This window comes from Alligator mississippiensis, chromosome 13 (genome assembly GCF_030867095.1).
Source record: "Alligator mississippiensis isolate rAllMis1 chromosome 13, rAllMis1, whole genome shotgun sequence".
Lineage (NCBI taxonomy): Eukaryota > Metazoa > Chordata > Crocodylia > Alligatoridae > Alligator > Alligator mississippiensis.
The window spans coordinates 4982511-5007265 of record NC_081836.1 but is presented as its reverse complement, the minus strand read 5'-3'; the positions used below and the strand labels follow the sequence as shown (position 1 = coordinate 5007265).

Sequence of the window (24755 nt, the reverse complement as noted above, 5' to 3'; positions counted from 1 at the left end):
TCAGGGTTTCTGGGGATGTATCCTATTATTATTTACTTTTTTTTTTCTCCTGAAGTAATAAGAACTGCTCTGATTCCTTCCCACTGATTTGAGAGAACTTGTCTGTACTAGAGAAGAATTTGTTTAGCCTTGGTCTTTGCTGTGAAGTAGTTGGGTTACCAGTTTGAGTGAAAGCAAGAATTCCAGCCCTGTCAACTAGCTTAGCTTTAAAACCACCACCTCTGTCTCTCATGAGAGTATTTATATCGAGGGGAGAAGGGTTGAGGACACCAGAGTAACAGCCTGGGTTAATTATGTAGTGAAAACACAAATCTAGAGGCTGCCTTAGGGTGATCCCGAGCCACTGTAAATAAAACACTCCTTATTCTGAAAGGAAATCCTGTTGGTTTGCCTTTAGCTGATGTTTGCTGTCTTTCTTTTCAGCTGACAGGAGTCCTGAGTTTGAAATGGATACCCTGCTACCTGCCCATCCCAGTTATTTTTGCATTGGTGCATGTCAGAATTAAAAGTGGCTTGTCAGTATTATAGATGACTGAGGACTGCTGTATGATACCCTACCCTGCCATTCAAAGCAAGGCAAAAACCATAATTTAGGTCTTATCAGAACTGAATTAAAAAAGGGTAGCAGAGCCCTGAAACGGAAGAATGAAGCAAAAGGTCAGCCACATATCGATTAAAGTTGGACTAACCCGGTAGTGCTATTTTTCTACATGTGCAATGATGTTATAATCCACTGATTCTGAGCATGAGATGGGGAAAGAAAGATGGACTGGATGTTTAAACTATTGCAAACTTGCTTTTGGTTAAAAGTCTGGCACAGTCCATTAGCTTCCATGAAAGAAGCTAACAGAGTGCATTTGTTGCATGTACATTTGTTAAAAGGAAAGGTAACTTGGTATGCTGCTTGGTAGGTGTTAATTCAACATAGTTTTTCGTGTTGTAACAACTAAAAATATCTGTTCCTTTAACTGTAGTCACTTGAACTTTCACTGTTTTTGTGACAAACGTGATGTAGCATGTCAGAATTCGTTCACCTCTCTTTTTGTACCTGCTGAGCCAAAGCTAACTGCTTAAGCAAGGGTAAAACTGGAACAACCGCTCTTTTCCTCTTTACGGTTCAAAGCATATTTTGTACCTCAGTTCCCTCCCTTGCACAATGAGGGTCATGGAGTGCCAGTTCCTCAAGGGGTGGGTAGAGCAGTTCACGAGTTGGAAAGAAGGTTGGTTTGGTAACATAGGAATTTAGTTGCCAATGAGATTATTCTGCTGGTTGAGTGACTTCCAGATCTCAGTGGTGCAACCACTGTGTGTGGTGTGTTAAGCCAGCAGCCTTTAGTAGTAACTTCATAAAAAGAAACAAGATATGATGAGGCTAAATTAAAAAAAAAACAAACCAAAAAAAACCCCCCAAGCATTTTGTGGTGTATGTCAAAAGCTTTTTGGATGAAGATCTGGCAGCTGAACAACACTACCATTCAAGACATTTAAGCTTGGCCTCCAGTTGCCTTCAGTTGCTGTTTCCAGTCTCCTGCTTTAGTTTTTTTGGGCATGACCTTCCACATGGCTATCCAAAGCTACACAAGCACAAAAGAGGGTTCCAGCTTAAGGCCTACTGAACAAGGCAGAAGAATATCAGTTGCTTTTATTTTTCTTTTTTGGAATTGCAGATATGAGTTGGCTTGTTTTCTATTTTGACTTGTAGAGACAGGTTCCAAGTATGAAACAGATGAAATAATTTCAGTCCCGTTTCTTGCACCAGTACTAAGATTGACCCTATTCTGTCACATCACTTAGCACAGATTTTTGTAGAAGTGCAAGCTCTTTACCAATGGCTTGCAAGTGTCAAATACCTAGGCCTAAAATTGAAAGTTTTTTATTTTTTTTTTTTATCAAGTAGCTCCTAGCAGAAATAATGTGGAGCCTTTAGGGACGCCACTTAGTTTCATGGTGGTGTCATTAAGAGTTTGCAGGCTTTGTTGCCTCTTAAGCACTTCCGCAAATTGAGCTGAAGCAGAAAAGAACTGCAAATTTATTTTAATTGTATGAATTGACAAGATTTTGATGTCCCAGAGTAAGAGAGTAAAATCATAAACTTGCACTTTTTAACATGCACGAAGCTTTTTAGCCAGTCATATATACTGTTTCAGACTGAGCTGTGTAAAAACTAGACTGCTTTAAACTTAGAATGTCCGTTTCCAGGTGTTGCTACCCTTCTTGTCATGAAGGCAAACAAAGCCAGAGTGGTGCCCTTTTAAAACAATGTCAACTTTGCTACCACAAAGTAGTTGCAAGAACTTTTAGTGCCCGTAAACTCCCTTGTTAGTCTGTGGTTCTACGCCCATGTAATTTTAAATATTGTTCCCTTTGCCCATGTAGAAAAGAAAGGGAGGAGAAGTAGGGGGAGGGGAAGAACCAGGAAGCCAACTAAGCATCTCTAAATAGCAAAAGGCTACCAAATACACAGTGTATACTGTTTTCCTTTCCTTCTTAGGCATTCTTGGCACTAGTTAAAAAAAACCTTTCAGATACGTGTAACTTTAGATGACACTCTTCCTTTCACCAAGGTATGGCGGGGGAAGTGATTGAAACATGTAGCTAACTAAGACTTGTGCTTCTAGGTAATCCCTCTTGCTTCAGCTTGCCAAAAGATTACAAAATTAAATCAGGGAGACCTGCTGAAGAATCCCTTGCATTCAAAAGCTTATCTAACTTTATCCCAAGTACATAGTTGGTCCAATAAAAGACATCACCCCAGGAAATCCTTGCTTCTTACAAAATTGAGTATTGAAGCAGTGGTTCATTGTTTGTAAAGTATATCATGAGGAATCTTGTGAAGTACGTGCCAGTGCTTCCAGAAATGCACACCAGTATCTAGTACTGAGATTTTTATTTTTTTTTAAGGAATTCTGTTTTTTGAACAGCATTGGATATGCTGAACCAGCGAATATCTGCTAACTTTTTCAGACAGCACGAGAAAAGTTAAGGGCTTTTTATAGAAAAGTACATGAGTTGTGCATCAGGGACTTGGAGAACATCTGCTTACCAGGGCACCCCAAGGGAAGACAAGGTCTAACGGTCACAAACTGCTGGAAGACAGCTTTAGACTGGACATAAGGAAAAACTTCTTTACCATCTGAGTCTGGAATAGACTCCTCCCAGAAGTGGTGCAAACACCTACTCTGAAAACCTTTAAGAAACACTTGGATGCTTAACTCCCTGGGGTGATCTGACCCTAGCTGACTTCCTGTCCCTTGGGCTAGGAGGCTGGACCCGATGATCTTGCGAGGTCCCTTCCAGCCTTGATGTCTATGAAGTCTAATCGAAACAAGGATTACTGTGGTAGTCACAAATCTGCTAAGTGTTTCTTTTGCAAAGTCAAAATTAGAAATAATGAAACAATATTTAACATCTTCCCTCAAATTCTTTAGTCTCATGATGGGGGGATCCATGTCTTTGTATCTTAATTTTCCCATTACTCTGGGTTAGGTGGTATATTTTGCCTGCTTTGATAGAATTAAGGCTGTAGAATTGACACTTTTCTTTGCAGACAAAGTCAAGGTAGAAGCAGGTAAGATTTCTTTTTTGGCCACACAGCTGAACTCTGAGTCTCCTTTTCAGAGTTCCTGAGTATCTCTAGTCTGCTGCCTCAGTAGGTTCTCTTAAGCTGATACGGATGAGTGGCAGTAAACTGATACCTGGCAATGCATTGTGAGCAAGAGCTACGTTAATGGGATGGAAGATTGTAAAGGGAGAATTTAGTACAATTAGGTGCTGGTGAGGCTTATTGTTGGTGTATTTTTACAAGCTCTAACTTGGCAGCTACCTTAAGTTTGCTTCAGTCCTTACTAGTAAAGACTTATTCTGTATTCTGCAAGGTAGGGATTTGTTTTCCTGTTATCAGTCTCCAACAACTGTCCATAGAGTCCTCGTTACCTGAGGAGAGCTAGCTGGTGACATGGTGCTGGTATTGCCATTGCAGCTACTAAATTGTATTTAGTGTCTGTCTGTGTTAACCAGGCCCTGCAGGTATGTTCTGAAGATTGTGTAACTTTTTTTTTCCAGACAAAATCATCTGTAGGTTCTATGGCAAAAGATTGTAGCATCATGGAGGATTGTTGCGGTAGCCCTAGCAGATCAGATCCACGATTCATCCAGCATCTGGTCAATTGACTGTGGCTAGTCATCAGAGAAATGTGCAAGCGCTTGTAGTAGGCAGATTGGAAACGATCTGTCTTCATCGTCCGGCCTCAGCTAGATTACACCTACCTGGAGAGTGGTTAAACTACAGATGCATGAGGCTTTGATAGCCACACCAAAGTTAGAATAGTTGATGCTAACAAACTGACAATTTTTGCTATCCATATAAATGACCAGTCACTCCTTGGTAAGGTTTTAGCCTCAGCAGATTCCTTTTGGCAAGGAGTTCTGCAGTGCAGCCATATAAAAAGGAGTGATTTCACTTGTGAATTTTGTGCTTTGCAGGTTCATTGTCCTGTTTGCCCCAAGAAGAAGAGTTTTCAAGTAGCTTTCTCCATATCATTTGTTGTTTTACTTACTTTTAGTATGTCTTCTTTTACTAGTCTTGGTTTTCAGGTGAACAGTACCAACCTCCTTCATCATTCCCATGACCTCTTTCTGAATTTGCTTTTGTTCTGTGGTCTGCATTTTGAGATGGGCTGACCAGTACTGCAAATGGTATTCCAAGTAAGGTAATACTGTTGCTTCATACAGTGGCTTTCCATATCATCTTTTCTATTCTCTGTACAGCTTTAATGTGTCCATGCTTTTGCCATAGAGGCCTGTGCTGAACCATTTGCTTTGTGACTTGCATGTCATTGTGATCTTGTAATAATAATATAAAAAAAAAACAAACCTGCCCAATAACCTAACATGATGCACAGAAAGTTCTTAAACCCTTGGTGTAGATTTCCCATCATCAACTTGTATCGCTCTTCAGTCTCAACAACCAAAGAACAGATCTGTGTATCTGGGCATAGCTTCAAGAGCATCAGAGTAAACTTATTCAAACCATCATTCATTTTCCTCTAATGCTCCTAGGCAATCATTTTGTACAGAGGCAGTGGGAAGAAGACTAACAACAGTAGTGTGGTAGAAGCATGTGGTGTTGTGGGTCTCCCACCCCAAAGCTGATCTTGCAGACAAGAAGAGCCATGCCTAGGTGTTTGGATGTATCCTGCCTTGTGGCAGAGGGAAGGGAGAGGAAACTTGATGCCAAAATGTTACCATTTTCTTATGCTTAAAAATAAAAAAGCTAAGAGTGTTCATGTACAAAAAGAGGCTGGCTGAAAGCTGTGGGAAAGGGATATCTAGAAATGTAGGATAGTGGAGAAGGAAGAGATTCCAGGCAGAAAAGTTCTGACTGATTTAATCTTGCATGGAGATTTTGAATATATTTAGGCATTAAGAATAGTAAGCTGATACCTTCCTAATTAAAATGTTGAGTCTTTAGGAAGGTCAAGAATTTCATCCTTTTGCAGAATGAAGGCTGAAATCCATGCTACTGTTTTTCCTTATTGAACAAAGGGCCTTCTGCTTGCTGGTAGCTTAATTTCAGAATCTCGGTGAGCAATATGCTTCTTACTACTTATGTATACAGATAAGAGGACTATTATTCTAGGTTTTCAAAGGTGTTCCTTGTTGCATTTTTTTTTTCTTTTTTTTTTTTCTTAGCTCATCCAGGGCTAAGAGCTGGTTTTCCAGATTTGGGGGTGGGAGGGGGATAGAGAATTTGGGCATTCTGTGAAACAAAATGCTTTCTTCACAAAGAAGGAATTAATGCGAGAGCTTTAGCAGAGATCTGATCCCTTACCAAGTCATCCTATGAATTTACAACCCTGGCAGGGACTTGACTTTGGGGCACTGGAAAATGCTGAGTCTGTGTACTAAATTGGGAAACTGCAAGCATATCTGGGCTCACCTGTGGTAGTAAGGCTTAGAGTCTCCTAATGGATTCAATACGGTCACTTTGTCAGTGTTTTGGGAGAGAGGTTCAATTATTAAAAGCTAATAAAATACATTAGGTCAGTTTTCTTTCTCTGATAGCGAGTAGTAGTGAGTTAACAGCGTCTTTATTTTGTTCTAGCAAAAATAAATTAAAAGCAAACTACTTATAGGAAGAAGGGATATAACCGAACTTAAGCCTGGAGGACTGGGAGCCAAACTTCCTTTCTTTAATTGGTTCTCTTTGTGTTAAGATCTGACCCTGGTGTTTGTGTTGGCGCTAACCTTGTCTTCTGTGGAGTGAAAGTTCAGATCCTTTTTATAATGTAGATCTTCCTCATCTTGCATCTTGCTGGAAGCAGAACCTCAACCTGATTCAAGAGAGCCGGTATTGGCCGTATTTCCTGTTTTGTTCCTTGCAGTTCTGGGGCAGGGTCTGGAGTACCGCTTTGGGGTTTCCTTTGGTTAATGGATGCCTGAAAAACCAGAGTACTGGAGCTGATGTCCAGAAGGCCCCTACTGATCCTTTTTCTTGTATTTCAGGAAATCACGTTTTTCCTCTACCTCCCTGCCCTATCCTCCACGCTCCTTCTCAGTTGGGTATTTGAATCGCAGCCTAGATAAATTAATAGTAAACAGCTTGCACTCATTCCCATCCTGTATCAGTTGAAACTCATTTAATGTAAATGCCTTAAAAATACTCTGTGCTTCTCTTTATGCTTGGTGCAGATAGCAGTTTCACAGTGCACAAAATAACATTACAGTAGAAGTAGTTAGCTGTATTAATCTGAAGGTGGGTAGCATGATTTAAGGTTGCAGAGTTGAGCATTGAAAAGCTAGGAAATGCCAGAATGAAGGTTGCTGGAGCAGCACTAATTTGATCCCCTTACGAGTAAAGATTGTATAGTTGCATCTGACTGAGCAGATCCAATTTTCTTTTTTCCATCCCTGCGTACCTACCTATCTCAAAAGACCTTAGTCTCATTGAGGGCATGACTCTTACCAACTGAACTGAAAACAAAAATACATTGCTTTGTGGTCCCTTGCCTTACTTGTGGTGCACTATTTGTAGTATTTGATCACTGCTCTGAAGACCGGTTGTTTATTGCCTTTTGTTTGGCACTTTATTGCTATTGTGTACGAGTCTAAAATAATTAAACTTACCCCACTGTTTCACAGGAATCTTGGTGGTGGTGGTGGGGGAATATCATGCCTACTTCATAGATGATGATTTGGGAGGCACAGATTTTAGTGACTATCTACTGATCTGGTGTGGCCGATATGAGAACTCTGCATCCTGTTCACCTTGAGTATTTGGCAGAATATGAAATGCCACATAAGCACAGCTTCAGCTCCTGGTAGTTGGACTCTTTAATCCTATTTCCCCAACTACCCCAGGTCCAGCTTTTGTTCTCTGCACTGCTTAAGCCTAGCATCAGGGAGCAGTTGTGAACATAGGGTAGACTTGTTTCGGGGCCTGGCTTGACTCCACCAGCAGCCCCAAACTAATAGCAAGGGAGTCCTGCTGAGTCCTAGCGTAGATTGTGCTGCAGATCAAATATTCAGGGAAACTCAGGCAAATATCTGAGCTTGTGTGAACTGACTTCCTCTGAGGTTTGTACCTTGACTATATTTGGCTGGATTTTTATGGGTATGTCAAGGGACTACATCCCTGATGCAAAGCTCACCTTTTCTACCAACTTTCAAGTTCTTGATCTAAAGTTTGGGGGCACTCTGGCTTTGCAGTGGTGATATTCAGAAATGTTAACTTGTGCAGAACCTTTTCTGTGTTGTCATATGACCTGAGCCAAACAATTTTTAGCCTGAGGAAGTCAATTTGCATGTATAACATGAGCCCAGTGAAATAAGCAACTGAAAATGCAATCTTAAGTCTGCCCAAGACTTCCCACTCTAATAGTAATGCTATTACCCCTGTCTGTATTACCTTGTGTCCTTCACTGAACTATATTGGGTGCTCCTGACTGTGGTTTCCAGGTTGATTTCCCCCTGGAACTAATGGGACTCCTGCTATTGTCTTAAAATGTATTGACTGGAGACTTCCTCAAGCTAAGTCTCTTGTGGGTTTTGGTTTCTCTCCAGGGGACATATTGTCTGTCTTATGATCATGCACTTGTGACAAAAACCACTTGTTCCTTTGATTTGATACACGCATCCATGGGTAATGAGTGTATGGAACTGCTGCAAATGCTCCTTTTGGAGAAGAAAAATGACTTCAAATGACACTTTGGCCAAAATAACCTTTGCAGGAGAGAATTCAGCGTGCCTCGTACTTCAGATACGGAGAACAGCTGTACTCTTGCAGTTGTGGTGTACAGTGCTTAGCTGTCATTGTGCCCGTTTGTTTCCCTTTTGAGCCATCCGAGAGAGAGCCCTCACACAAGTTGACTCTCTCTGGCACGGTGCAGTAATGTTCAAGGACTTCAACTTGGATTTATCCAGCATGCTTGAAACTACACACCTGATAGAAAGCTGTAAGGTTTCATGGCAGCCTACATATGTTTCCTACTTTGGCGAGGTTACGTCTTGATTGACAAGATGCAGCACCTGCTAAATGAGGCTGAATTCAGGGGATTGTTAAAAGAAGTGGGTTTTAATTGGAGGTCAAGAGTTGTATGCTTGACGGATGGGGAAATGGTGTATGTGGGACAGCCTGAATAAAAGCAAGAAGCAAAGTGGAGGGGGGGAGGGAAGATTAGAGTGCATTTAGATGGGTTATGTCTGGATAGTTAAAGCTCAGAACTGGCTAGGCAGAAGGCCAAAATGAAAGTCTAACAGGATTCAAAAAAGGGTTGAAGGAAGTTGGTCAGGAAGAAGATTCTGCAAGCTATTTCCTTTTGCAGAGACTGCAGAAACTCTGCTGGTTGCTGTGCCAGTGTGCTAGCTGTGGTATGACTCAGTGTGGGGAAAATGACAGTTTCCAGAAAACAAAGTTTTAATATCGGAAAGTATTAGCTTTCTGCTAGGTGCTTTAGTTAACCATGCAAAAGATGTAGCATATGTAAAGGGAAGTGACTTAAGCATAGTGTTCTGGTAGGCCATCCACAGCTCAACCTGCTCTACCCATGTGTAACCAAACCCAAAAAGGTCAGACAGGACAAGATTCTGCTTTTAAGTTGCAAGTAAAACTTGGGAACTGTATGAACTGTTGGGCAGTATAACCTTCCCTAGGCTGCCCTAGGAAAGGTGTGGACTAGAGGCATTAAGGAAGACAGAATAAATTCTGGCTGGGATGGTTTAAGAAAAGCAAATCCTCCAGTTCTGCAGAAGGTCGGACTCCAGGGTCTAGAGGTCTCTTACTACCCTTTGGTTATATAAGTCTTTTGCAGGATCGCAACAAATTTTCGTTATTAGATTGTCTACCCTGTCCCCCGCCACTGCTGCTTCCCTCCATCCTCCAGGCATCTTGGAAAATTCAAGACTTGATACCAGTTCAAGCATCTAACAGAAACCAAGTTTGTAATTTGAATTTGTTGCAGTTCCAGATTATAATCTATGATGAATCCTGTCAATTTTTGCATTTAGTCCTACAAAGCTTTAGTCAAATTAAGTTTAAAAATGTGTTGCTTTAATAAACTGAAAATTATTTGAAATAAACTGTTGAAATTGCTTTACCTTTGAGCTTAACAGTAGTTTATTAAATGGTTCCTAACTTGCTGGTTTGAAAGGGTTTGGGAAGAAGTGTAATTAAGTCTTTCTAAGATGTACAAGAAGGAAAGAGGAAACCATGTTAATAAAAGAGGGGATGATAGGTGGTATGAAGGCTTCTAATTCTGATGCCACATTTATTGGGAGAAGCTGTTTTGCAGACTTCAAGCTTCACAAGACTCTTTGGCACAAGATTAAAGCAAATAAGCTACTTTATCATATTTAATGACAACTTTCATATAAATAAAACATTTGGAAGATATTATCCAGAAGATAAATGCTGGTGCAGAAATTGCTAATCAGCCTGACAAGAGGTCAAGACAAATCTATCTTCTTCCCCCCTCCCTTCCTCTTCCTCTGCCCTCCTTCCTCCCCCCTCCCATTTCTTCAGTGTAATAACACGGGGATTTTCAGTTTCTGTTCTCATTGTTTGTACTTCATGCATTTGTTCATTGGATAGGCAGCTGGGATTTCAGATTGAATCTTTATAAATCAAAATATTGGGAGATGTTAAATCAGTTTTGAAGGCTAGATTGGTATCTTTCTAACCCGTCTGAAATTTGTTTATAAGGACATATCAAGCAAACATCTCTTGCACTCTGTTGTCCATCTCTCTGGATTTGCTAACAATATAGTTTAAACTATTTTAGTAGAAATGACATTAACAGGACTACCTGCACAAATATAGACCCCCAGTTATTAACCTACCTCAAAAAGACTTGGTTTCTTATTCTCTAGAGTAGGAAATGGGAGTCCTAGAAACAAATACTTTTGCTTCTTGTTTTCAGATGTAGGGATTGTCAGTTTGTCTCGGGTAATCTAAATACAAAGAAGACGATATTTTCCTCTAAGATTAACTGTCTTGGTCTGATAAATCAGCAGCTTGAATTTACCCAGAAACTAAGCGGAGACCAATGCTTTCCCCAAGTTTGTGACTAGCTGAGTGATTGATTTTCAGCTTTTCCCCTCAAGGAACCCCTTGTTAGAGTCAGGGTAGTTCTTGAAAAATATCAGCTCTTCATTTTCATGCTCTTCCTGTAGTAAAGAAAAAAAAATAGAGCAACTTTTTCTTTCTGTTGCAAAGAACTCAGACTACAGCTGGTTTTAACACTGTATGGATGCCTTGTGAATCATGTTTGTGCACCTAATGGTGCTGGCTTTGTGTGGCACTCTGTGCCACCTCTGAAAGGATCTTAAGGCACCCTATCACTGCTCTAGCCACTTGCAAAATTTGATCCTTGACTTGCATTAGATGACACAATCGAGAGATGGTAGGACATGGGCAGTTGGTGAGGTGTCACCTCCCTTAAGCATTACCCATCTTTGCTTGTATGAGATGTTACTTTGGAAGTTGCCACCTAGACTTGAACCAGCCAGGGATTTGGGAGAATCCCTGAGTAGCTAACTCCGGTAACCGAGTGAGCATATTTCACTGAGTTTAGCTGAAGGAGCCATATATCTCCTGTTGCTGCTCTGAGATTGTCAGAATTACCTTCTGTTCTATCTGGATAGAACTAGCTTAATGAGTGCTGCCAGTTTGAAATGGTGATAAGTATCGAGTGTCATCAGCATACGGATGGCAATGCAATTTAAGCCTAACAGGAGTTGAGAGCAGACTAGTACCTTGCCTGAAGGCCCTTGGAACTGATGCATGTTACTAATTCCTGTTGGCGCTCTTGGAAAAGCAGAGCCACTCAAACACCTGTCTTCTCTTTCTCACGTGGTATTAAGGGATGCGTTGTATCTCCTTGTCATTTGTGCTATCGAGGGGCACTTCTAAAACTTAGCCTTGGCACCTAACTTCATCTGACAAAGAGTGTGTTTGTGCCATGTTGGGCCTAAACGTAGATAAAATGGCTAAAGGTAATCTGAAAGCCAAGTAATGCCAGAAGTATTTTTTCATAACCCTCTAACTTCTTAAGAGCCAGCAATGGAAATAGCTTCTTTAGCAGAGACCCTGAAAAGAAGGCACTTAATAAGGTTCTCATCAATGAGATGAGCTGCTGGGAAGCAATGTTTCTAGGCCTTGATCTTTCACACCACCTTCTTAACCTGGGCTTGGTTGAATACAGTAGTTCTACAGATGCACTGTGCTTACTTGAAAATCCAGTTTGCTTACCGGGAATCCTTCAAGTGGACGTTCTCAGTGCTTGCTCTTCCTTCTCCGTCATAGGTTTCTAGCACAATATTGGTGTGATAGCTTAGTATGCTAAAGCACACTTTGAACATGGTGCATGCTCATGAATTCTGGATGATAAAAATGATACAACCTCATTGGTTGGTTAGACAGAACTTAAATGGAAGAAGACAAAATGACCAGCAGTCTTATCTGGAATGCTTTCACTTTCCTATTTGTTCATCACATTTGAAGATTATCTACAGACAGTTGCATTTTTGTACCCTGAATCTTCATTACTTAACCTCTGCTTCTGCTTAATATTATAAAAAGACAATGATGGGGGTGGGATGGGAAAAGAGATGGATAGTACAGTGTAAGTGGTAGATCCTGGATAGGATCTGCCATAACAGTTTGAGATTTGCAAGAAGAAATTATAGAAGAGTAGGTAACTGAGAATATGGCAAAGCCGGTGGAATATGCACCCCACTAGAGCTTTTGCTGAGGTCTGTACATGTGCTATTATATCAGCGTTTTCCCTCGCTTTCCTAATTTTCTGAAAAACAAACTCTGACTTTTGCTACACTGGGGTGGGAAGAGTTGGGAATCGTACATCGAATGTTTTATTATAGTAGTGACAAAAATACTCTGGCCTCAAATTTGTCTCAACAGTAGTTCTGTCTCAAATGCATACCTTGGAAACAGCAGCTCTCCTAGTCTCGAGTTTGAGGGCTGGAAGGGGTTAAAATGATGGTGAGGATAGGAAATAGTGTATCTATATTTCAGTTCCTAAATTTGGTGTTGGCACAACAGCTGGAAATTTCTGTGGGGAGGCAGACTGGAAATGACCTGATTTTGCTCTGGGGTAAGAATTTTTTATTCTTTGATGCCTGCTGGTCAGATGTTCTGGTCCTTTGAAGGAGATGAGCAAGTGCCTGTTTTAACACCTTGATGCTTTGAGAAATGTTGCTCGAAAGCAACTTGTGATCAAGGCACTCAGGGCTTGTGGTAGAGGTGATATCTTATTATTCGACCACTATTGCATGCGGTCATTTCCAATCCCCTACTGATGACATGCAGCAGCAAAAAGCCATACAGCTTCAAGCATTAATCGACAGGCTGCATGTCAGATGAGAAATGCAGCAGGAGAACGTTTTCCTTTGTACCTTTGTAGCCTGGAATCCTTTTATACACTAGAGACTAAATGGGGTTAGCATTATAGAAACATTTGGATGATGCTGTCTAGGGAGCATGGAGATGATGTATTTGGTTCTTAATGTGATCTTTTGGGCGGTGTTAAAACATCATGGATAAATTCTCCAGGTTGTGCAGAATTGGAGGGCAAAGAGCTGTGAAGCATAAATAGAGCTGGATAATTTGCAGCGCATGACAGAAATCTGATTTGATCCTGGTCCAGGTGTATTGAAGTGTGCACCACACTACATGGTATCATTTTGTGGAGCCAGATTCACAAATGTGGCAGCTGATCTTTAGGTGCTGGTGGGGAGGGGGAAAATGCAAAAATAGACTTCTAGGGCCAGCAGCAAGGAGACTTAATCTTGAGTAATGTAAGGGGGAAAGTATCAGAGCGGTGGGAGATGCACGGTGACAGGCTTTCTTTTAGTTTTCCTGTTGGAGATGCATATGAAACCAGCTTTCTGCCTGGAGATAATCTGTTTCTATTTGTGTCGCTAGCTACTTCTACAGCCCACGACTGTCAATTTGTATCTGTTGTCTCTTCCTGTTGGATATTTCATTCCATCATCTCTTCCCTTGATCAGTCAAGTATTTATAAGGTGCCAGAGTACCCAATCAGCGCTCCATTGAAACCAGTCTACTGGAACGCCAGCTGGAGTGGAGGCGTGCAGCAGTAGCAAAATAGCTAACCATTTTCACTAGCTCTGACTTTAAGCAGAAGCCAAGCTACTTCTGTCTTCACATCATTCAGTGAGAGCCTCTCCTGTAGCTGCAGTTGAGGGACAGGAAACGGGACAGAGCAAAGCAGCATGATCCAGCGTAGATATAAGACGGGTCACTTTGGTAGGAGAATTTCACAGCCCATGGTAGGTGGCACATTTGCTGGAGGGGATTAAGTTAAGGAAGGCCTGCTATTTGGCACTTGGATACACCTCTTGGAGCACAGATGTTTCTGAGAAGCTCACTGTATATAGACAATGCAGAACTGAAACTACTTCAGTGTTCTTCCTTGCATGTTGGAGAGACCGCATAATTCTGTTCAATCAGCTTTAATGTAATGTAGCAGCCAAGCACCAGAGCGAAGCTGAGCAGACCAGTAGAATGGTAACCCACAGCAGTGTCTCTTTATGGTTGCGCTGGTGACAGCTCAGTTTCTGCAGACTGCATGCTCTTGTCTTGGAGCACGTTATCCTTCAGCATTTCAAAGAAGTTTGAAAGGCTTTAGTTTCTCAAAGGGCCTGAATTGAAATGGGCTGTGAACCTGAAGCATAGGCCAGAGTTTAACTACCTTGATTTGCAGTACCTAGTGTGAAATGCGGTAGTTGATAGTCTCCAAATACAGGTTGAGTGAAATTATTCATTTATAAAAAAAAAAAAAAAAAAAAAAAAGTGACTGGTGCAATGCTTATGAGGCAGGTTCCTACAATTAAAGCCAAGCATTATGGCTGTCAGTCTTGCGCCTCTATTCCAGAGTGCCACCTAAAAGATGGATGAGAATTCATTAAAGCAATTTCTGAGTAGTCCCACTTGATAACACTTGAGCTTTGAGGGTTGCAGGTGCCCATGGTGGCAAACAATAGCTTTCGTTAATCTGATTTTAAAACCCCGGGTTACATTGTAATGCAAATGAAGGATAGCTCACACTCCTGGCAGACGGCCAGTGCATACCTGGGTGCTTCACAGCTCCTGACCCAGCTGCATCAACTGGAATTTATTTGCTGTCAAGGTTGCTTATCTTGTGTAACATTTTAATGGTATCTGGCCAAAAGGCAGCATGCTGGTAGTAGCCCAGCATCAGCTACTAAAGCCCATCTAACAACCTGCTCACTCCCACAAAGCATACAGTTCTGGTAAAGATGAAACATCCTGGAAAAAACTTGAGTGGGGAAACCAGTACTCTGTGTGGTTTGATCTTTGTAGGTCTGCATCCTCTTTCATTGAGCCTTTTTTGTATGACTTTTTGTTTGATCCTGTGGTGTGTTTTGTGTGTTCTTGTTTGTTTCTCTCTTTTTTTTTCTTTCTTTCTATGCATTGTCATAATAGAGTAAATATGAGTAAAGACAGAGATGTAACCTGTTTTTTTAAATGTAACTGGATTTGCAATTTGTTTTGGAAATAAGCTTAGTGAAAGCCGAAAGAAATAACAGATACAGGAAAAGGAAGCTAAACTAATATTAACTACTATAGACTTATTTTCATAGATCTATTGTTGCTTCTACTCCTCCCCCCTGGAGACAGCACTTGAAACAGATGCTACAGTAAAGATCCTAGATAGCAAAACATCTTTTACAGGATTTTTTCTTCTTTTTCTCTGTTTTATTAAAGGATTTTTACTGAGAACATTAGCTTAGATTAAAGCCTTTGAGGTTCCTGTGATCTCTCAATCCTTCTGAGACTTGGTCTGTAATAAAACTTCATTTAGAATTTCCGTCTGAAGCCCCCTATTCTTCCCTGGGAGGTTTTTTGGGTTTTTTTGGTTTTTTTTCCTGGATGGAGTACAAATGATCAAAAACTGCCTCATGTCGGGGAAACACTAAGCTCGTTAGGTCTTGCTGCCTCAAGAGATCGTGGCTTAACCATCAGCTTTTACTGGGAGAGGGGTCATAAAAATTGTATAAAAGTAGGGTGAAAAGGGACCCCTCCATAGGTCATGTAGTCTTAATCCCTTGCCTAAGGAAGGATCAAACGTTTTCCAACTCAAATATATGAAGATACTGGTACCAAATCATTGCTTCTCCCTGCCCACAGGCATATGCATCTCCTTTTATGTCTCAAAATGAGAATGTTGCAGAACAGCGTTGTCCAACTGGCAGCCCATGGGCTGTAGGTGGCCTGTGAACGGTTAATGTGTGGCTTCTGGGCAGCTGCTGGCTTTCATCCCCCCCCCCCCCTCACTGAGGGTGAGTCCTGAGTTTGGGGCAGAGAGGAGGGATTTTGCCTACTCATAATGGGGTAGGGATGGCAGTGCAGCAGTGGGTGGGGAATGGGCTGGGGGAGTAAGCTTCTGGTGCAGCTCCAGGGTATGTGCCCCCAGGGGCTTAGCGTTTGTTCAGCTTTGGTTCTCGTTCTAGAACAGTTGGCTGAAACCAAATACTTCTTGCAGGTCAAATGCACAGCAAGCACCCCTTAACTTGCTTGTTTGGGCCCAGCTAGAGAATTTGGAGCATCCATAAAGTTGTCATTGAACACTGAAATGTTTATTTCAGAAATGAACAGGTAATCTTCAAACATCAGAAATCACTATCTCTTTTTGATGAAAATCTAATGGATATCAAAACTTTGAAGTGAGACACAATGTGGCAATGAGGAGGCATCTGATCCAGTTTTTTTTCCTTTATACAATCCCCTTGGGCAGTTTATTACAAACATGCTAAAAATTTTCTTGCTAGGTCAGTTGTTTTAGGCCTTGAAGTTCAGAAAGATCGTGAGACATCCTTATGATGGAAATGCTGTGACCTCTCCATGTTATTCACTCAAGTTTCTATAACCAGCATGCTATGTACTTTATTCATGTATAGTAAAATACATAACTGATTTGGGTCCAGAAACCCTTTGATAGAATTGCAGCCTAGTGCTGCACAAGTTTTCATGGCTTCGGTTTTTGTTTTTATGGTTCCCTAAATTGCCTTGATAGCCTTCCCCTTTGGCACTGAGGAACCAGCTTGACTGTCCTTGATATCAACGCTTGAAGCAGCCTACTGGCAAAGCACTTAAGAGAAAAATGAGTTTTGAAATGAATTTCCAAAAAGTACTTTGTAAGTAATGGGTGGGCAAGGAGTTCTGTTTAAGTTAACAGCCTCGCTTGTGTTTTTTGTGCTCTGGAAAAGCAGAGATGTCCACCGAGAACACTGTACTCTAATATTCGGCATTGAATATTTGATATTGTGTTGTGCCTTTGCCTATAACTATTTTTGTAAGCTTTCTCTGTCTCCCTGCAGGGAGTACCCATCCATTAAACTTGCATATGTCCGTTCTACAACTTCATTACACCCATCACTATCAAATGCTTAGTCCGAGCCTGTATTTTCCATCTATAAACTGCATAACCATAGCTTCACTCAAGATGCTTTTGTTTTAAAATCCTGTTATGCTGTAGAGCATTTACTTCTTAGAAGTCACTTTTTTAATGATGGTGCCTTATGTTGTTGTCTTCCCTTAGTTTTCCAGCCTCCTATTAAACAATTCCAGCTGGCAGAGCAGGAACAAGCACTTCCATAAGCGTTCCCACGATCCTTAAGTCGGGAGCATGACCTTGCAGCCATGTGCCAGCTTTCCTCCCTTGACGTAAGAGATAGCGGGAGGTAAAGACAATACTTTGGTTAGAAGGCTTCCTTGCCTAGGGTTGGCTGCTGGAGCTGGGCATTCATAGGCCATCTAAACAGTATCTTCCTCTGGGGACTGCAAGGTTAGAAGGGGAAAGGAATTGATTCCCCTCTCCACATCTTAAAGAAAAGCACCAAACATAACTCTGCTTCCCAGCTATAATAGTTTCCTTCAGTGAGTTGCTAAGTAGGCCCATTTATTATGAAATGTCAATCTAAGCTAGGGTAAAAGTGTCCTTAGCTGATGATCTTTAAGCATCTGGTTTAGCTGGGTGTGGAGGCGGGAAGAGGGCTAATTCCTTTTCCTTTACAGATCACCTAATGGGATGCGGTTCCTTGGCCTCTAATGTCACTGCAGGGCCCTCATATAACAGTATTTTGTAACGAACACTGCTTCCTACTTTCTGTCTAGGGTTTGTAATCTGCAGTTGGTGAGAAGAGGCAATGTTGTATCAAATTTTGCAAGCTTCGGTAGATGTCTGGCTGGAAAATGAGGTCTTGTTCCAATTTGTCTGATTTTTTTTGTCCTGGAAGGCACTGTTACAAGTTTATCTGTTTAAGAGGCAAACACTGTCTGGGGAAAGAAACATTTTTTTTACACGTGTCCAAACAGGGCAATAAAGGTCTAGAAAGGAAGAATTTTCAACCCATAAAACCAAAGGAAACGGTCACAGTTGCTTTGGAGCGGCTCCTTCCTAAAGGAAGAGTTAGATAAATGCTGAACCTTTTTTGTTTTACCTCATTGAAAGACATCATGGTTCTGCAGTGTGTTTTTATTCTTGTTTGCCAGTCAGCTCTTCACAGAGCTGCATTTCAATGAGGGCTTCTCTTTTACAGCCCATCCTATTACTATTACCACTTCCCTTTTTATGAACAGAGAGGCTGCTCTATCAAAAAATAAAACCCCTTGAAAAGGTCAAGCCTAGTATCTTTTAATATTCTGTAAATAGTAATCTGAATCGTCCACAGGCATACCTGATATCAACAGCATGCTAATGTGTTAGTTCAGTTGCCAAACTCATGTTCAGACAAAATGGAGATTGAGATTTCTTGTAGGAATTGCTTGTCTTCACCTTTAAATCACAGGGGTGCTACTTAAGTGGCTTGGTTTTACTGAAGATCACGTTGGCAACTTGTAGGCCGCATGCACTTGGCTCTTTGCGTAGCTGGAAATCTGCTGCATTTTATCTGACATCACCTGTATTATAGTTGGAAACTGTTCACTGGACATGTATTGTTTCATTCTTCTGTAAGGAGCCCCTTTGGAGTGAGAGTAATGGTTGCTAGGGTTGTTGGTTGTAGCCGTGTTGGTCTAAGCCAGGCAGACAAGGTTCTTTGAGTAAACGTGATCTCTTTTATTAGACCAACTAAATAGTTGGAAAAATTGTTCTTCACATGTGAATAAATGATAGGGTAGCATTTTTCAAAAATACCTAACAATAGTAAAGTGCATTTCAGGTGTTCAGATTGCATCTGACAAGGAATCCCTTGTTAATTTTAACTTGAGCTAAAAGGTTTATTCAGTAAGAATGCTTAGAGAGGTATAGTTAAGAAGGAAAACCAAAAAGCACTAACTAGCTGTTTTCACTTTTCATAGTGAATGTTGTGGGTGGTGGAATGCCTCTGAGTGACTAGTTGGTATTTGAAACTGAGTTTCCTCCCCGATTTGCTAGGACTTGGAGAGGAAGCTCACCCTCTTACTTCCCTTTGAGAGGGGTAGGTGTTCTAATACTGTGAATGCTGATATGTCATGTATGAAGCCTCTTTTTAATCATCATTGTGAAAGTTTGGGTAAAATAGTAGCACGAGAAATTCTAAAGTTAAGATTAGCAATGACTGAAAGAGCAAAAAACCAACCTTTTCTACAATTTGGTGGAATTGTGACCTGCTGACTGGAACATACCTACAAAATGTTGATTTCCATTGCTACTGGATGTGGCTGCATAGGTACATGCCCAGTGGCAAGGAACATGTATATTGATTATGGCTGGGGAACCCACTGTACCCGAATGCCCTTCAAGAATAAAACGCATGTTTGTGGCTATAACTATGACCAAGCAATAAAGTTGAAGTCCCTGGTATCAGTAACAGAATTGGTACAGCTGGAAGGTTCATTTTAGTGTCACAGTCTATAGTGGCATGTCTTGTTTGAGAAAACAGTGGCTTTAGATATTCCAGAAAAATAGAAGCTCTTGATTTCACACATCCCTCCCTCCACTTCCTCCAACACATTGGACTTGTATTTGCTCTTTAGTGTCAATAGTTCACACTATGTACATAATTTCATGAGCTCTCCAAGAGGACTTAATCATGAAAGGGAGACCTTTGTGGAAGTCGGATAATTCTTGTCCGATTCAAATCTTCATCTTGTACATGGCTTGCATTTCAACCTAATGAAAATAAGGAAGTGCTGACATTAGTGGAGGAGAAGGGACTAACTTTGTCAGTTCTTCAATTTAACATGCACATTACAATGGTTTGAAAAGCAGTATGTAAGCAGCCAATGCCCTGAATCTGGAGCAGGTTCCTGCTTTAAATTAAGACAGTAGGATTGGGATCTTCTGCTGTTACCTTCTGAAGATGCTCTTGGTTTCATCTATTCTCAGATCCTGCCTTCTATGGTAGAAATAGTCTACGAATGTTTTGCTTTATTTTCCGTGCAGAGGTTTGAATTGTGTATGCAAAAAAAAGACTTGCTGAGCTGCCAGTCAGCGCTGCCTATCGCAGCATAAACCACATACAACACTGGCATGAACAGTGGCTTGACTAGGCTATTGCATTTGAGTGTCAAAATATATGTGTTCCCAGATGAGAATGAAGTTGTCTTTGTCAGCCAGAGAGTTTAGTCTGTTAGCTCAGAGTGTGACGGTATTACAGCATAAGCTTGTGGGGTTTTTTTTTTTTAATGCCGTATTCAGTTTGGGGAGCCCTTGTATTCATGCAGTCCAATATGAGATTAATCCTCTGATAGTGGCCAGGTGTTTATTAAATTCTATTGAAATGGATTGTATTCAGAGGTACAATATGACAGATGATCTGAAACGAGAGCCAATACTTCTACTTGTGTACACCAGTTGTGGTGCAAAGAGAGTGCTGCTCTTGAACAGTAAATACATTTTTTCTATTAAGTCCTTATATGAACAAATCCAGCTTTTGCACTGACTGCGAATGACCAATTTTCTTCTTTCCACAGAGTGACCAGCAGCTGGATTGTGCCTTGGATTTAATGAGGCGTCTGCCTCCCCAGCAGATAGAGAAAAACCTCAGCGATTTAATTGACTTGGTGAGTAGTATTCATTTGATAAAACATCCAACAGGGAAGGTATTCTGTGCAGCAGGAGATTTGGCTTTTGTAACTGTACAGGTACATTCTGGAAGTGTTGTCACTGAGCAGTTCTCCAGAATCAATGGAACATTGTATTTGGTAAGACTGATACAAGGTAGGTTCCTGATCTTCTTGGGAAACCCGCTTCTCTCGTATCGGTGTTCCTCCTTCCTTATAAGAAAGTATGTTCATCACTGTTTCTATTTTAAACTGACTTTTTTTTTTTAAATCTGAAAGAAGTCTAATTGCACACATACAATTTTGGTTAAGGGTGTTATTAACAACATTAAAAATGCTGGGTCATCACATTCTTTGAGACTACACTGCAGTAAAGCTACTCAAAACAATTTGTTAAAACTTCAGCCTGCGTTTTATTTCCCCCAAACAGGATATTTGCTTGTAACGTATGTTGCTTCTTCTCAGGTTGTCTTTCAGCCTGTCCAAAATTTCATTTCTGACACCAGTGTCTCTAATAGAATATCTAACAAAAGTTTGTAGTTTTATTTCCAGTATGAATTGCATTACCACGGGCTTCGGTACACAGCAAAAGCTGCAAGAACTATAGTTTGAAAATCAGATCTGTATCAGCAGTTGGCAGTTGTGGCTTGATGATGAATACTTACCTTTTGGGGTATTTTCTTTAACTTGTCATGAATAGTGGAATGTTTTTAATTCAAGCCTCTACTGTCAAACCGTAAGATGTTAAACTTTAGATCACTTCAGTGCTACTCACCAAAGAAACTCCTGCAACATCAGTGTCATTTCTGGTGCAAACAGTATATATTTCAAGACTTGGAAACCGAGGACTTCTGAAGAGCACTGGATCCCTTTCATAATGTCACAGAACACCAGACCATACTCCGTAGTCTGCAGTTCATAAAATGTCCTGTAACTAATCAAACGATCAGCTTCCATCATGGTGTTCAATGTATAGCTTGCTTTCCCAGGAAATTTATAATGGAAATCAATTCCCCACAATGAAAATGGCATTTAAATGTCACCAGCTATATGGGAATAGATTGGATTATTTCTTTTGCCTTTAATTTACAAGTACATACATGGACTTGCTAGTAAATTTACTAGCAAAAAGTATTACCTATTTGCCACACCAAACCTAATCTCGTCTCTGGAGAAATCAAGTTGCTATGGGTTATCAAAAATAGGATACGTTACACACAAAGCCAGTTATGATGGTCGCTGCCAAAACTGATCCGTCTCTCAGTATACAGGAGTCCAAAGATGCTTTTGAATTGGTTTTGACCTATGCTTCTTTAGACTGACAATGTTTTTTCGGGACAAGAACTGTCAGCTTAAAGTACCTTCGCAGATAGGGATCTCTGGGTTACAGTAATATAAAGTTAAGAGTACAAAAAAAAAAAAAAAAAAGATGATTAACCTAATCCGTAAGCAGAAGTCTGATCTCTTAGTATACCGGTGCAATATACTGAGTCCTTCGTTAAGTTTAAGCTTTGCAGAAAGTAGTTTCCTAACTTTCAAAGGAAAAAAAAAAAATGAAAACACTGTGTCTGAGATGCTTCTTATGTTTGTACACAGAGTAGCTGCTGCTTATGTTTCATTTGCACCAGAAATGACACTTAACCTTCAGGTAAACTTGGAATATGTTAAGTTGACCTTCTGTCTGAAGGTCTGCTCTCACGTCACTGGCCATGTCTCCGATAATGGATTGCCACACCTGGCCCCGGTCCTTTGTAGAAGATAGCATGTCAGTGGAACAAGTGGGTTGCGAGAGGATGCAGAGGGAAGAGCTCTCGCAACTTGACCAGGTTTCTGATATTTGATCTTGCATATTCTCAGCATGTTCTTCCCTTCGGCAGCCAGAGGTGCTCACCAGAAATAGAAACTGCAAGAGGGGCAATGAGCAAGCCATATTCATAACAAAATAAGCCTGTACTGAGCTCTGTCAAACAGATAGCTACACCACATGTGTAGGGAATTCAAAGGTTCAAGAAAATTGTTGCTACTCTTATGAGTTTGTCTGTGATGCAAGAGCTTTTTTGTGTTGCTAAATCTTCCTTGGTGAACTTAAAGAAGGGAAGACATGGAAAACTAGAACTGACTCAAAAGGGGAGGGTATACCTGCAGAGTGTGATGCAGTAAAAGGCATTGTGGCATCTTTTTATCCAGACAGTTGCAAAAAATAAAAAATAAAAAACTCCATGGGAAGCCACAGAAACACTTCTGCAGAGAATTCAGTTTACTGAGGTAACCTGCCTATGACATTTCTTATAACACAGTTTCTCTTTTATTGAAAGTGAAACAAACATGGACTCATGGATTCATAACGTTGTCACTTAAAACCATGTAGTTCTTGTAAACTTGGACAATTTCCTTTTTATGCGAAAGCCAACTGTATGTAACTGTATTAAATCTGGGTAATTTTCATTTGGATGTAGTTTACTCTGTTAGAAATATTGTGGCTGTCTGGGAGACTTTCCTTTTAACTTGCAAATAAATGTTAGTTGCAAAACAAACCTGTACAAAAGCTAATGGAACTACTTTTCTACTTTGTTAATTTGCATTATAATGGTTCTTTAAGATGCAAGTCACCTGTCTGCTGTTCCAGGGTGAATTTTGTATATGCAAGAGACAAGTTGGATTATAAGGGGCAAGGGTAGAAGATGCCATATAATAAGTTTTTGGTTTTCTAGAATTGCTATTGTGATATATATATATATATATATACAGCAAAGGGGTTTAATTGGGGATGTTGCCAGAACAGTGAACTGAGAAGGATAAGCGTAGAAATAGGGTTTGAATGGATACTTTGCTTGGAGGCTGCAAGTTTTGCCTCTTGGCTATAAACTGAGAGTTTAGGGCCTGTTAGAGTGAATGGCAGAAAGGATTAATTTGGTAAATGTGAGTAGTACTGCTAAGATATGGATAGGGTATGGATTCTTAGAAAAGGGAGAGTGAAATGTTGGCTCCTAGGTTATAGCTTTGTTGGGAGGGTGTTGATGTTAAGAGTCTGCTGCTTTGAAAGGTATGTTCACCTGCTCAGCTCCAGCTAGGCTGTTGGCAAACTGATTCTTTTGGGTGATATCTTAGCAGATGGCATATTTGACAAATGGCACTTTGTGCCCAAATGTTGTCTAACATCTCTTCCAACTATGTAGTTGATCCAATAAAAGGTATCGCCAAGAAAATCTTGCTTTTCTAAGCTGGTGAAATTCCAGTGGAACTAAAAGACCTCCAATGGTCAGGTATGATAATTAACTACCAAGTCGCATTGATATCAGATACTGGTTTTATCTCTAGGTGTTTATTAAAGATGTAGCAGCCTTGTTAACCTTTTTGGGTTGGGTTTTTTTTTTGGGGGGGTGGGGGGGAGGTTGGGGGGGTTGGATAACTAACATGGCATGTTTTATAGCTTATGTGATGAGAAACTACAAAGACCAGGCAGTATGACTTAAGTGCTAGAAAGGAGGAATCCAAAGGACACTTGCCTAGTTCTCAGTATAACCTTCCTAACTTTAAATGATTTTAGTTGGTCTTGTTTTAATTTTGCAGTGACAGAGTCGCTCTAAACTAGTAAGTTGAAGAATATAGTAGGGAGCTGTTCCTTTGCTCTAGGTTTAAACCTGTGCATTTCAGCCATGTGAAATCACTCAACTACTGTGGTTGACCTTCTATTAAAAAAGGCTGGTTAAATTTACTAATGCTTTTAGCTACGTAAGTGAAGGACCAGGTAATCAAATCACGTGCATCACGATAGACATTATTCACCGCAGGAGTTGGGAAGGAATTCTTTCCGACTTTGCCCATATGTGAAGCATTTTATAAGTGGTTGGATCTGCATTGCTAGAAGTTTGAGTCATAGCCTTGTGGCCACTGCTGGAGGCAGGATGCAGACTGATTTGGACAAAAGGTCTGATCTGGTTTGGCGGATCCTACGTTCCTATGAATGCTTGAGGAATGAACGGGTATTAAAACTTGAGTCAGGTTAAGGACTAGTCAGTACCGTGAGTTTTTTGGGAGAGCTAATGGTAAGTCTGACTCTAAGTAATTGCTGAGTTCTTAATGGCATAGAAAATTGCCAGTTACTTCCAAATGTTTAAATTACTTTTGGACGGTGCTCATTAGTGCTTGACATGCGTTTCATTAACAACACTCTCACTAGGCTTCTTTCATGTTGAAAGTATAACGTGAA

General features: G+C 40.6%; 1 protein-coding gene across 2 annotated transcripts in view; it reads left to right on the top strand.

Moving 5' to 3' along the window:
• Positions 1-24755, top strand: part of CAPZB (capping actin protein of muscle Z-line subunit beta) — an 88620-nt gene that overhangs the window by 6825 nt on the left and 57040 nt on the right. For both annotated transcript variants that reach the window (XM_014601978.3, XM_014601975.3), the window contains exon 2: positions 20456-20545. In XM_014601978.3, the coding sequence (XP_014457464.1) occupies positions 20456-20545 (90 nt within the window). The remainder of the gene's footprint in view (positions 1-20455; positions 20546-24755) is intronic.